At 42.5% G+C, this 14,693-nt stretch overlaps 1 protein-coding gene across 2 annotated transcripts in view; it reads left to right on the forward strand.

The window, feature by feature from the left end:
• The window catches only part of HUWE1 (HECT, UBA and WWE domain containing E3 ubiquitin protein ligase 1), a 121,173-nt gene extending 108,150 nt beyond the window's left edge, over nt 1–13,023 (forward strand). For both annotated transcript variants that reach the window (XM_081941708.1, XM_081941709.1), the window contains exons 68-84: nt 1,228–1,834; nt 3,676–3,791; nt 3,899–4,055; nt 5,115–5,247; nt 5,336–5,538; nt 5,686–5,813; nt 8,080–8,176; nt 8,622–8,777; nt 8,875–9,120; nt 9,362–9,479; nt 9,890–10,030; nt 10,281–10,568; nt 10,668–10,773; nt 10,881–10,998; nt 11,235–11,416; nt 11,807–11,997; nt 12,513–13,023. In XM_081941708.1, coding sequence (XP_081797834.1) covers nt 1,228–1,834; nt 3,676–3,791; nt 3,899–4,055; nt 5,115–5,247; nt 5,336–5,538; nt 5,686–5,813; nt 8,080–8,176; nt 8,622–8,777; nt 8,875–9,120; nt 9,362–9,479; nt 9,890–10,030; nt 10,281–10,568; nt 10,668–10,773; nt 10,881–10,998; nt 11,235–11,416; nt 11,807–11,997; nt 12,513–12,615 — 3,090 coding nt within the window. In that variant the 3' untranslated portion in view covers nt 12,616–13,023. The remainder of the gene's footprint in view (nt 1–1,227; nt 1,835–3,675; nt 3,792–3,898; nt 4,056–5,114; nt 5,248–5,335; nt 5,539–5,685; nt 5,814–8,079; nt 8,177–8,621; nt 8,778–8,874; nt 9,121–9,361; nt 9,480–9,889; nt 10,031–10,280; nt 10,569–10,667; nt 10,774–10,880; nt 10,999–11,234; nt 11,417–11,806; nt 11,998–12,512) is intronic.
• Nucleotides 13,024–14,693: the final 1,670 nt, after the last annotated feature.

Here is a 14,693-nt window from a genome sequence, read left to right on the forward strand (position 1 = left end):
AGGCCAAAGGGTGGAGGCCGGTGGGTGGGTGGGGCTACATTCAATGTGTAAGAGGCACCCAAATTTTCACCATTTTTTAGGTGGGGGTAAGGTGCTTCTTTTACTCCGAAAAATATGGTATATACACAGATACTTCTGCTACAAACTCAAGATATTTATTGCTCATAAATCTTCAGTTGAAATAACACACAAGTGTGTGAGAGATGTAAAACTTTCTAAGTGATTTTTTTATTTAAAAAAGTAAGCAAATCACAGATGTAGAGAGGATCCAAGAGTTGATACAGTCATACTTTGGCACTCGACTGCTTCAAAACACGTCAAATTTTATATTTGACACATTTTGAGGCAGAAATATTGTCCTGCGGCTCATCTTTCTCCCAGTAGTCGATGTGCAGGGAAGAACTTGATGATATCGGCTACCTCGTGATTCGCTATTTCTTCTGGCTGAAATAGCAGGTCATGTGGTAGGTCACATGGTTTTAGTATTCGGCCTGTCTTCTGTATCATCTAGCCCACGGATTAACCAGATAAACCCCAAACCTCACATGGATAAAGTTTCAAGGAAGAAGACAGAACATAGTGAGCCAGATAAGCAGTTGTCCCCTGACTACTAATCTGCTAGGTCAGGCTTCTTTCTTCCAACTAGTCGGCTTGACTTTCTTTGGTCTACCCTTCATAATATCTAACCTGCGGTTCAGGGGCTTATTTAACTCAGGTTCTGGGTCAGCCAGACCAGCCTGCAGTTGCATCTCCTCAGGTTCCTCTTCCCCACGGCGTTCTCTTCTGTTAATTCCTGCAACACAGGCTAAGGGTTTGCCTGGTCAGGCTCTTCAGGTTCTGAATCTGAAGAATCCAAGTGATCTTTAACATCAAGGCAGTTAATTGCTAGTTTATTTTATTTTACTATTTATTTATCACATTTATAGAACCTCAAGGTTTATTTTAATTTGTTTGTTTGTTTATTAAGTAGTTACATTTATAGGACCTCAAGGTAACTTGATTCATATCCCCCCCCCCCAGAACCTAGAGAGTCTAGCCCTAGAAGATGGCATATGCATGTGGGGGCTTGGGGGAGTTAGTTAAATTGAGAAAGTGCCATTGTTATATTGTGAAACCAGAGAGGACCAACTAGTAAACTTTTAAAATTGAATGTGGGCTCCCAGCATGGATTCAGAGATCCTGGAAAGAGGTTTAATTCCCCTCCTTTCCTTTCCCCTACCTTTCCAGGTGTTTCCCAGTCACTTCACACAGCAGCGGACCAAAGAGACCAACTGTGAAAATGAGCGGGAGCGTGGTAATAAGCAGTCAAGCAGTCCTTGCCCAGGTCAAATGGGCACAAGTGGCATCTCCACGGACTTCTGGGACTTGTTGGTCAAACTGGATAACATGAATGTAAGCCGCAAGGGCAAGAACTCTATCAAATCTGTGCCTGTGAGCTCTGGCTCAGAAGGGGAGAGCTCCCCCTACAGTTTGGAAGCCTCTCCATTGGGCCAGCTGATGAACATGCTGTCGCACCCAGTGATCAGACGGAGCTCTCTGCTGACTGAAAAGCTGCTGCGCCTGCTGTCTCTCATCTCCATTGCTCTTCCTGAGAACAAGAACGCAGCTGAGGGGGCAACCAGTTACATTGTTCCTAATGCAGCCAGCACCCCAGCTCCTGCCTCTACCCCTGCTCCCGCTCCTGCCCCTGCTCCTGCCCCCCTCCCAGTCCCAGTCCCTGTCCCTGCTTCTGCCTTGGCAGCGGCAGCTGTAGCTGCAACTGCTGCTTCGATCGCCGCTTCTGGGGCTGCTGCCACAGTAACCACCACATCAACCGTTCCAGCTGCTGTGTCCAGTAAGTCCTCTCATTTGGGGGGGGGGGGAGAAAGAGAAACCTAATCTAGCTTTGCAGGGATTATAAGCGAAATTTAGGCTTCACTCCCAGCTACTAGGAATCTTCCCCACTGACCAGAAAGGCAAGAATCATGTGTCCGTGATATTTAGAATACCATGGAGCAACATGTACATTGCCTTGTGCTCCAAAATGAAAAGCAGAATATAAATCAAATAGAATAAATGAAACATGCTAACTCAAAGTAAAACAAAAAGGGTCCTTGGTTTTTCTGGGATGTTATTTGAGGGTATAATCTTACCAAAAGAGGATTGTATTCAAGTACGCAACTGGAATCACTGCTAATCTTAGGCAAGATTCAAGGTTTCTGACATCTTTTGAGAGGAGCCTTTTCTCCAGGCTGTTTTTTGCCTGATGAAGATCATGGTCAGGATGAACTGAAGTTTTTAAAAAGAAGTTTGATGAATCAGCCTAGAGTGAGGATGACCATTATTTTTGCAAGACTGATTTGATCCAAAGTTGGACTGTGAAGAATGCTGTACATTCTAATCCAGTCCTGTTATAGGCACCCATCTTAAAATTAATATCAGTTAGCAATGAAATGGTCCTGAGCTTCTCATGCCTAATTTACAGTGCATCTGTCTTAACCACACAAGACAATATTTTTAGCTAGCTCTTGCTTGAATTGCTGAGGGCTAACAAATCTTATTACCCTTTCACTTGGAGATAAACGTAAGGTTGCCTCAGTTATAACCAAAGTGTTCTGGATGCATCTACTTTTGAGAGACATTCTCTAAATTGATGGACTTTCTATTTCATTGGATTTAGAGGATTGGTGTTTCAGTTAATCCATTATTTCTCCTTCAATAGTCTTATTCTCTAACAGAGGTGGCGTGTCAGGCTATTATCTTGATTAAGATGAGGCTGAAATATCTTTTATATTAAAACTTGGTCACAAGATTGCTGTTTTGGGGGTGGTAGGAGATTATTTTAGCTGATGCTTCACATCCCGTATTGTTTTGTTTATTCAGTCATTCTCTGGTTTCTAAAGCTTTGTTAGACATAGCCATTTGGTTTCAAATATATCAGAATAGGCAACATGAAAGTTAACAATATTTTTTTATAAAAGAATTTTATTGGTTTTTAAACATTTTTGGGGAAAGGTAAGAGGGTAATAAAAAATTTTGGCAGCTCCACCGCTAGTGGTAAAAATCCCTCCAAATCTCACAATTTTTACAATATTAAAAACAACGTATTAAAAGATAAGCAAAAAACATTCTACATTGTATCAATCATGTGTTCAATCATCTTTTCCTTTGTCACTTAAAATTAACAATATTTTAAAAGACTAGTAAACAGAAGTTTTTAAAGCTGAAAGCTATAGTAGAAGTACTCTGTTAAATCTTCATTGTGCTCTCACAGGATTACTATGATTATGTCCTACCTTTTTCCTAAAAGCTCAAGGTGAACAAGTGGGGGACAGGACTTTTCATGTGATCCAGATAATTATTGTGTGAGGCAGGGTGGAGTAATAGTTAATGACACAGTTGAACAGAGACCTTAATTGGGGCCTTTCCACTCTCTATCTGCTGCCTTAACTGTTGTACTTGAATCTATTATCAAATGGGTCTTGACTGGGAGAAATATAGGTGGTGGAAGGAATCTCTATTTTGTTTCTGCGATGTGTTGAGGGCTCCTAAAATAGAATTGTCAGAAAAAAGTTCAGGAGAGGCTTGCATATAAAGAATAGAAGATTTCAATTCATCGGTTGTCGGGTCATTCAAATACTGAAGTTCAAATCCAAGGTGACATGGATTTTGCATGTGGCCTCTTTATCTTTGCAGCTATCGCAAAACCAAGCAAATCTCCAGCCAAGGTGGGTGAAGGAGGTGGAGGTGGGACTGATAGCAAAATGGCAGCTTCAGGCTTAACGGAGAACCAGCTTCAGCTGTCTGTGGAGGTGAGTGATAATAGAGTGGTGGGAGTGACCCCCATGACACATTTAAGAGGTGGGGGTAGAGAACAAAACGTTTAGCTCTACAGCAAAACTCTCTTTTCCTCTTCCAGGTGTTGACATCTCACTCTTGCTCTGAAGAAGGCCTGGAAGATGCTGCCAATGTTCTCTTGCAACTGTCGCGAGGTGACCCAACCACACGCGACACTGTGCTGAAGCTCCTGCTTAATGGGGCACGGCAACTGGGTTACACCCTTTGCAAACAAATAGGTAAATGCCTCTGTTGAAAGCCCTGTAGATTAAATACCCAAGACTTGTCTTTTCAATCCAGAGATGAAGCCAGAAAAAGTGTCTTCTTTAAATGCAGTGCAAGTTTAAAGTCACATTTGAGAATACATTGTAGCCAATATATAAGCAGTCTCTCCCTGCAGCCAGGATTGTTTCAAAAGCCTTTTCTCTTTGCTGTAAATTGAGATAATCCTTTTAGAACTTTCTCTGTACAGGGAACTGCACTCTGCAGGTAGCCTTTGCCTTGTTTAGTGACCGTCTGATTTTACAACTGTTGGGAAAAATAGTTTTGTCACATTTACAAACATTGCAGCGTCTCCACTTCAAACACAGGAAGATTTACTTAACAACCACACCACCTAGCAATGGAGTTGCTGGTCCTAGTTATGGTTGTCAAGCAAGAACTACCTACAGTATATAGGCTACTATTAGGAAGCGATTTCTCCGGACTGGTGGCTTCTTTAAAAAGAGATCAGTGCTTCAAAAGAAGTGCAGTTGTTTGTGGTTTATGGATCTAGATTTGTTTCTGGAGGCCAAATAGATCAATTCCATCTTTGGTGATGCCAAAGCTCACGAAAATGATATACACCTTAGTGGAGCTGTTCCCTGGGAGTCTTTGGATGTTCTCATTGCATTAGAATCCAGTAGCAGAGTTGATCGTAAGTATCTTAGAGGATATTATCTGTAGGAATAAAAAATGGTTTACATCCAGGATCACCGATATCCTCCTGGCCACTCCCTCTGTTGTGATAGAGATCATTCATGAGTTCTAATTTTGCCTTATGCTCAGTTATTTTTGAAATGTGAAAGGAACATTTTTAACAGCTGCACCTCAGTTGTGGAATTGTCGGTCACGGGAAGGTTGGTGAATCCTTTTCACTATTAACTTTCTGTTCCCTGACGCAAGCGTTGGTCAGGGTTGTTGTTGTCTTGGTTTTTACGTTGGTATAATTGTGTGCTGATCTTTTAATCCTGTCAGATGCAGTTCACAGTCTTGTGTACTTTTTTATAGCGAAGATAACCCGAATTCTCTCTTTCCAGGTACACTGTTGGCAGAGCTGCGAGAATACAATTTGGAACAGCAGCGCCGAGCACAGTGTGAGTCTCTGTCACCAGATGGGCTCCCAGAGGAGCAGCCGCAGACCACCAAATTGAAAGGCAAGATGCAGAGTCGGTGAGTCTCCTCTCAGCTGGTCCTTCTCTCCTTGTGTTGAGTGTATTTGGCTGACCTTTGCCCTTTCCAACCCTGTGCCCTCTCACAGGTTTGACATTGCTGAAAACGTGGTGATTGTGGCCTCGCAGAAACGTCCCCTGGGTGGTCGGGAGCTCCAGCTACCCTCAATGTCTATGCTGACCTCTAAAACCTCCACGCAGAAGTTCTTCTTAAGGGTGCTGCAGGTCATCATTCAATTGCGGGATGACACACGCCGTGCCAACAAAAAGGCAAAACAGACAGGCAGGCTAGGTATGTTGGGCAGGGGATCAGTCCAGGCAGACCCTGAGGTTGCATCTGCCATTCAGAGTCCGCAGCCCAAAGCTGAAATTGGGCTGAATCCTAGTAGATGGGGCTAGTTCTTCATTCTTGTTCTCTCTTTTGTGTGTGTGTGTGTAGGTACTTCCGGTCTGGGCTCAGTTAGCAGCATCCAGGCCGCTGTTCGGCAGCTGGAGGCTGAGGCTGACGCCATTATACAAATGGTACGTGAGGGTCAGAGGGCCCGGAGGCAGCAGCAAGCAACAACGGTTAGCATGGTGCCTGTGGCGCTTGTAGGCCACTCATTTTGTTTATTTGAAACTCTTTTTTTTTCATTCTTTTTTTCTCATCGTTTCTCCTTTATGGTTATCTGCTCTTGTCATCAGAGCCTCTTTGTGCAGGAGAGAACTTCATCACGTAACCCACAGAGATCCACTTCTCAGAGAGAAGGCTTGCAGCAGCAGGCTAGTTTAGGAGCAGGTTAATTTAGGAGCATTGCTCTTGTGTAGCTGGCTGGATCTCTCTCTGTCTCTCTCTCTCCCTCCTTCCCTCCCTCCTTCCCTCCCTCCTTCCCTCTGTCTTTTTAGAGTTGACTGAGAGTTCTTGCTTCAAAACTATTTCCAGAATGTCTTAACAAATTGTATCCTTAGGGTTTTCATTCATGTAGAATTGTTTTATACTCTTTAACTGTCTCAACATGTATTTCGTGTTCTTTTTTCTAAGTGGGCAGGTCTCTAGCCTTTTGGTGGCTTAAGACATTTTTTTTGCTAACTGTAACTTATTTACCTTTTCTTAAGTGTTGAGAGATCTATAGTACAGTCGAGAAAGGTGACAATACAAGTAAATGCCAGATCCTCTCTTTCTCAAGTCACTCCACTATGATAGAGCTTGTTCTTTCTTGCTGTGAATAAATTAATCATACTCTGTTATTTCTGTACTAGATTGAAACTTGAGAATGCAATCATATCACTTATTTTGCTTGGCCTGCTCATAGTAGGGAAGGTTGGACTACAACTCAGGTGGCAAATAGCTTTGGCAGGATTAGAAGAAAATAATGATTTTGAAATTCCAGCAATTTTCTTTAATACCCAAGAATATTGGCTGAAAATTAGAAATACAACACTGGATGAGATCAGTTTGGCACATTTTCCATTTTTGCTTTTTTAATTGTTGAATTTATTAAATCTCAAAAAAAAAATTAAAGGTAGGCATTAGGTTACCCTTTTGGCAAAGGTGCAAAAAAGCAGTAGCCAGGAATCTCTGCTGTGGTCTCATCTGACAACTCACAAAATAAAGTGCTTCAGAAGGACTCAAGTTTATTGACATGTTCTAGGATTTAACAAAATAAATGCTAGTTATTAATTGAATATATATTATCGATAACCATGGTTATGGCTTACCTTTCTCTGCTCTTCAACCTTACTCTCTTTTCCAAACTTCAAAGCACTCAGATTCAAGTGCTTGGCTGTGAATGAGCTGACATCTGTGGTAGTGCCAACTCAATTTAGATCCAGCATCTATTTTGTACCATCCACAATAGAGATTGTGGAGTAAAGCTTAAGTTTTTACTTGCAGCAATTGTACAGCCTAGGTTAGAACATCATATTCATTGAGTTACAAAGTCCAAACTCTGGCTTGTGCATCAATCACTTATTGCTGTCTTTTGCTGCCTTTCAGAGATACAACATTGCATTTACTTCTAAGTTTTAGCAGCTAGAAATAATTTATTACATACCAGGCATAAGGCACAACCCACATGGGCTGACTACATCTTTTACTTGTGTACATAATAATAGCTGATGATATCAAATATGTGAAATCCTTAGCCCACTCTCTCCAGATGTTTCACTGATAATCATTTGCACTTTCAGACCACAATTCTCCAGCTTCACAGGAGGTTCTCCAGCCAGCTACATTATAAATGCTATTGTAGAAAGAGATGAGCCTCACACATTGTATTTTTCTCAGTATAATAACCAGGTCTACTAATCAAGCCAAGGTTGGCATAAGATTATTGCTTATGTCTCTTGTTAGATAAACAGTAGATAGTAGAGTCAACAGTATATTGAAGCCAAGCTGCTTTCGTACAGTGTGTAACTTCAATTTATAAGTTCTCTCTTGCAGGAAAGGTCCCAATGATGGCAACCCCCCCTCCTTTTTTTCCACTGCTGTTCTGTGCCTTTATAGAATTTCTCATTCAAGTGCATGCAAAACCTTTGCTCTAGGCTATAAATGATCAGCCTTCATGCATCTCATGCATCTTGCTTTTTTTCTATCCTCTACTTTTGTAGAAATGCCTTTTTGTTTAATTTTCTTTCTGCAAATTTTAGCTTGTGTGCAGTAGCATGTTTAACCTCCTTTGGTCTTTGTAGTGGGTGGGTGGGAAAATTGTAGTGCTACCATGTACAGTTCAGTGTGATTCCATTTTCTATCCTTTCTTGGGAAAGTGATTGGGCTGATCTCCCAGCACTTACTTCCCCAGTACTTCTAGAAGACTGCAGCTTCTAGACACTGGTGTGTTTCTCTTCTCTTCAGTCGGAGTCAAACCAAGCAGAGGGATCTGTAAGGAGAGATGAATCCCCAATGGATGTGGATCAGCCATCACCCACCACACAAGACACCCAGTCAGTTGGTTAGTATCATCAATTTGGGAGGTTAATCAATGGCTGCCATTAATATGGGAAAGCAAGTATATCTTAGAATGCCAGCAGTGGAGAATCTGTGCAAACTCCTTATTTGCACTGCTCTGAATTCTATGAAATCTGCAGCCCACTGCTGAAAAATTGAGAAACGATTACCTTCTGATGTTGGCAGAAAGCACTTCCCACTGTTTTGCTGCAGTGGCCTCCTGTGACACCATTGCTTTTCCTTAGCCACAGAAAATATAATTATTTTTTCAGCATTATGGCAAGGTAATAATTTAACTGCCGTTTGCCCCTGACATAGCCCTTGTTTGGTGTTCTCATACTTTTGGACAAAGACACTGCATGTCACAAATCTATGCGTATCTGAGGTAGGGTGGGGAGATTGCTTTTAAAGGTGCGGTCTCTCTGGACTCAACTTCCTTGTTTCCACAGTGTTGGAAGGGTCCCAGCAGGGTGAGAAGGAGAAAGAAGAGCGCCCTCCAGATCTTCCTTTGCTCAGTGAGCAGCTTAGTCTGGATGAATTGTGGGACATGTTGGGCGAGTGTCTGAAAGAGCTGGAAGAATCCCATGACCAACACGCTGTGCTTGGTAAGGTTCTGGGGCTGCTTGTACATGTCCAACTAGTTTAGCCCTCACTTCCTCTTGGGACTTATTTTTTTCCTCCTCCTTCTTCTTTCGCTTGCAGTGCTACAGCCTGCAGTGGAGGCCTTCTTTTTGGTGCATGCGACAGAGCGAGAAAGCAAGCCACCAGTACGGGACACTCGGGAAAGTCAGCTGGCTCATATCAAGGATGAACCCCCGCCACTTTCACCTGCCCCACTGACACCAGCAACACCTTCTTCCCTTGACCCCTTTTTCTCCCGTGAGCCTTCATCCATGCATATCTCCTCCAGCCTTCCCCCGGATACCCAGAAATTCCTCCGTTTTGCAGGTAAGCTCAAGCTGAGACACACCAGACTCACGTCAAAAGAACTGGAAGAAACTCTTTTATTAGAGTACCAGAAATATTACCATAAGAGAATTCACAAGGGATGGAATGTAAATGATAAATCATGACTGGCACCCTATGGTTCATTGGGCTCAGCTTTGGGGCAGAAGATATTCTGGTAGCTGAAAAATCAGTTGCTGGTTGGGAAGACTATGGATTTATCATTACCTCTCTCAACTTGCAGAGACACATCGGACTGTGCTGAACCAGATCCTGCGCCAGTCCACTACCCACCTGGCTGATGGTCCCTTTGCTGTCCTTGTTGATTACATACGTGTGCTGGACTTTGATGTCAAACGGAAGTAGGTTTCAGAGTGGAATAACACTTGGGGTTCCTTCTTTAAAAATAAGGCGGCAGCAGGGAATGGAAGTATGGCTCCATCTTTGAGCACTAGGACAGTGCTCAAATTTCCTATTGCATTTGAATATTCTTGATGTTTTTAATTACCCTAGTCATTGGGATGAGTGCAAAACAAGCAATAGTAACTTGTTAGACTTTGATTTTGATTTTGTTGTCGAACAAATATACGACTGCTTCTTCTGCTTCCCAGGTGTGATAAGCAAAAATGTTTTAACCCTCTGGCAGACTACTGGATTTTTTCTGTGCCTAAGAAAACTATGCTTAAGTTAGTTTCCGTTTTCTGTGGTCATTGTCGTGACGACCACACAGTGGCACAGTAATGCTGCATCCTCAATCTTCTTTCCTTTGCAGGTATTTCCGGCAAGAATTGGAAAGGTTGGATGAAGGGCTGAGGAAAGAAGATATGGCTGTGCACGTGCGTCGAGATCACGTCTTTGAAGATTCTTATCGGGAATTGCATCGTAAATCACCTGAAGAAATGAAAAACAGGCTGTAAGCAATATATTCTTGTCCAGTTGCTGAAATTTTGCTACAGCCTGTGGTGAAATTGGTATCATGGCATACAAATTATTATTAGTTGTTGTTCTTTTGGGTTTTTTGAATCCTGATATCCAGAAAAAAGTCATATAAAATATATGTATAGTTTAGGTTTTCCTTAAACTAAAGATTGAATTTGGCAGTTTTAACATCTTTCTGCCTCTAACCGTGCTATTATGTATGTATATTATCTTCCTTCTGCTAGGTACATAGTATTTGAAGGAGAAGAGGGCCAGGATGCTGGAGGCTTGCTACGTGAGTGGTACATGATAATCTCACGGGAGATGTTTAACCCCATGTATGCGCTTTTCCGCACATCACCTGGTGATCGGGTTACCTACACCATCAATCCTTCTTCCCACTGTAACCCCAACCACCTGAGTTACTTCAAGTTTGTCGGGCGCATTGTGGCAAAGGCAGTATATGACAATCGGTTATTAGAATGCTACTTCACCCGTTCTTTCTACAAGCATATCCTGGGCAAATCAGTCAGGTAAGTAGTGCATTTGCTTTAAGTCTTATTAAATGAATGGATTCATCTCCTGAGCTTTCCTGTCTGGGAACCACTTCTAATCCAGCCAGTTGCCCGCAGGTACACAGATATGGAGAGCGAGGACTACCATTTCTACCAGGGACTGGTGTATCTCTTGGAGAATGATGTCTCCACACTGGGTTATGATCTCACCTTCAGCACTGAGGTAACCCCATGTTCAAATGGTAGCCTTGTCCTATTCTCTGGTTCAAACTTTTTAGCACCCTTTTGATGCCCTTTCCTCCCCCACCCCTGCTTTGCCCTGCTAAATAGGTTCAAGAATTTGGTGTATGTGAGGTACGTGACCTCAAGCCCAACGGAGCCAACATTCTTGTGACTGAGGAAAACAAGAAGGAATACGTGCACTTGGTGTGTCAGATGAGAATGACAGGTACGTCGGGACACAATGGGTCTGGGACGGGGCAGGGTCCAACCCATGTATCAGTTCTTGGGGTTTCTGAAAGTTCCATGCCCACCTAACTGAATGACAGATGGTAAACTTTATATAGAAAACTGCACACGGAGCCAATATGGAAAATAATTCATTTATAGATTTGGTTCTAAAGACAATTAGGGATTAATTAAAGAAGAATTTTTCCAACAAAGCATCCTGTTTTCTTCCGGCAGGGGCAATCCGCAAGCAGCTGGCTGCCTTTTTGGAGGGCTTCTATGAGATTATCCCCAAGCGCCTCATCTCCATCTTCACTGAACAGGAACTGGAGCTTCTAATTTCGGGGCTACCTACCATTGATATTGATGACCTGAAATCCAATACAGAGTATCACAAGTATCAGGCAAACTCCATCCAGGTTAGGCTTTCAGTTCCATCACTGGGGGTTTTAAAGAAGAGACTGGACAGTGACTTGTCTGAGATTGTATTCTTTCTCCTGCTTGAGCAGGGGGCTGGGCTAGAAGACCTCCACGGTTCCTTCCAACTCTATTCTATTCTAAAATCTTCCATCTAGAGAGGCAATGTTAAAATCTAATGGGGGGGGATATTGAAATATTCCAGAATTCATCACATTATTGCTACAAAAACCTCATTGAAACAGGTCCCTTTCTCGGACTAAATTGTGCATATGTTTATCTTTTTTTGGATATCCTCCATTTTTTTTCTGAAGGGTCTAAATTTTTCATCATTTTTGAACAAAAACAAAACTCTTGACATTGCACCCAACTCCTTCCTTCGTTCCCCATAGATCCAGTGGTTCTGGCGAGCACTGCGTTCCTTTGATCAGGCTGACAGAGCGAAGTTCCTGCAGTTCGTCACTGGCACATCCAAGGTGCCCTTGCAGGGTTTTGCTGCCCTAGAGGGCATGAATGGTATCCAGAAATTTCAGATCCACAGAGATGACCGCTCAACAGACAGACTGCCTTCTGCTCACACGTGGTAAGGGGCAAATGGGAGTGTTGGATAAAATCCATTATTGATATGTGTTTATCAGAAGAATTTTCCTAGATCTTTTTTTTTTTAGTGCTTCCCTCTGCAATAACTCCTTCATCTAAAAGGAATAGCACTGTTAATCAAGGCATGAATCAACTTCTGCAAGATCTGGAATTTTTTTTGCTACCCTTTTGCGTATTTACACTTATTCCATGACACAGCTACTTAAGCAACTGTATTCCTGCAATACCTGGGAGAGGCTTTAATTATTTTGCGGGGGATTTGTATACCACTTTAAAAAAATCTCCCACTTAGGTCTGTTGTGAGGCTGAAGGCGAAAAAAACAAATGAAGGAAGAACTGGTGATATATGTATATAATTTTAATCGGTGGTGATTAATTTTCAAAGAGGGGAGTGTAGATCCCTGGTGGGAGTTATTACCGAAAATATTGCGTACAAACAGTCTAGCTGATTACGTGATCCTTGCCTTCCCTCATTTAATTACTGTTTTCTTCCCCCAGTTTCAACCAGCTGGACCTCCCTGCCTATGAAAGCTATGAGAAACTGCGTCACATGCTGCTACTGGCCATCCAGGAATGCTCAGAAGGCTTTGGCCTGGCATAAGGGTGGCTCCAGCTGCCATATTTTTCTACTGTCAGACTTGGGGAGCAACGGGAGGGAGTGGAACCAAGCGATGCTCCTCCTCCTTTTCCAACCACCTGTGTGTGTGTGCGTGCCCTGCTGCCCCCTTACTGAAGAGAGCCACAAAACCCCAGCCGTCATTGGAGGCGGAGCAGGGTGGGGTGCAACCCGGAGAGAAAAAGACAAATTATATATACAAATATATATATATTTTTTGGTTTAGTTTGCATTTCTTAATTTGTGCTTGGAATGTGTTGATTAGGCGGCGGGAGGGAGCATTTGGATTCTTTTGTTGGTCTCTTTCCTTGGCACCCATTTGCTGCTGGAAGGGAACCTAAGGTTTAAAAAAATTCCAAAAAAGGAAAAAAAATAAAAGCCCACTCTTGATAAGATTGTTTGTGCCTGTATTCATTCAGGAGGAGGGATAAAAACTGAAAAAATAATGGGCTTTGCAGGGTTAAAAAGTATTTGGATATAGTTACCACAACAAAAGTGCAGTTTCTTGATTTTTATGTGAAGGTAAGACTATATAATAAAAAGTTGAAAGTCTTTAATAGGGGGGAAAAGTCGATTGCGCACAAGAGGTTATTGAACTAGCATACCATATGGCCTTCTGAGTAATCAGTGATGATTTAATTTGCAGTACACATGGAGAAAGAAATTGACTTGGAAAAATCCAGGTTGTCGAGACAATATATCTAGTATATTGTACCTAAAATTCCCTGCTCTTTCTGTCACACACATTTATTACACAACCCATGCAATTTTTTTTCATTAATTTATCTACTGCCACAGTGGAAATCACAATAACTTCTCAAAATTTCATCCAGGCCACTGAATTTGAAGGTCTTTCTATTGTGATTTGGGAGGAGGGGGGGAGGATTTTAAACTTCGGGATTCCTGCACCATTGCACTATTATTAATTGAGAACTAAAAGGAACTGCTAAGCATGAGGAGGCAAATGTCTCCTCATGCACCCCACTCCTTGTTACATCTGGACAGTAAAATCCTGAAGTAAGTTTTAATGAACCATGCCTGCTATTGATTCATTGACAAGAAGAAAGATCCTCAGAATTTGAAAACTCGATGGTTGTGGTGAGAGGCCAGGAGAGTCAGAGAAAACAATGTATATCCTGTTTCTGTCACTTCCTTCTAAGCAGCGGCATTCTAAATTGGGGGGGGGGGGTGTAATGTCATTTTTTTTCCTAGAAGAATAAATTAGAAAATAGGAGTGTTTTTCTGCACATCATGAAAATTTCAATATGAGTTTGCACAGATTTGTAAGGTAACATAATTGAGCTTAAAGAAAAATATTTAGCAATACATAACTCATTAAATACAGCCTTTGTTCTCCTGTGCACTGCTTGGGGAATCCAAGCATGGGTTAACTTTGTCCATTAGCCTAGAGACTGAGTTACGTAATTGTTGACCACGCCTCCTCTGACTGGGCTAGTTCAGTTTTTTAACTCATCCAGCCTAAAGAGCCGTAAAATAATTTGCTCTAGGATAATAGGCAAAATTAACTCATTCCTCATTACTTGGACTGTTTACTTGTGAAAATTGGCAAAGTACAGTTCGCATTGTTTGGCTAATTGGGTGGGCGGCAGTTTACTGTTAGCCTTGACTCCACTCGGCACCTCTAACAAGTCCCTTGTGGCTCTCGTGGCCGGGGGACTTATCGCCTGCAGAGGATCACAGCCGCGCGGCTTGACTTGCGTTTGTGTTGCAGTTGAGAGTAGGTTCGCCACTCTCCGTTTTGCTTGTGACCGTGGTTGAGAATAGGTTTGCCACTCGCACCGGTTAGGGTGGGCACAACCCGATTGTTCTAGCGTGATCTGCCCCACAGCGGTTTCGTCGCTTTGCCTCTTGTTGATGCTAGGTTGGCACCATGGTAACAGGATCACTGGAGAAGCAGTGGCCATTTTGGAGCCATATTTGAATTTCACGCTGTTTTAGCTGGCAGATGCCATTTTGGGAGCCATTTGTTTTCGCACTGAAAAAGCAGACGGAAGGTGCGCATCTTGCAGTTAGTGCCTGAATTGCGGTGGCAAGCCAATGGT

Source organism: Natrix helvetica (genome assembly GCF_964273705.1).
Source record: "Natrix helvetica genome assembly, chromosome: 1".
NCBI lineage: Eukaryota > Metazoa > Chordata > Lepidosauria > Squamata > Natricidae > Natrix > Natrix helvetica.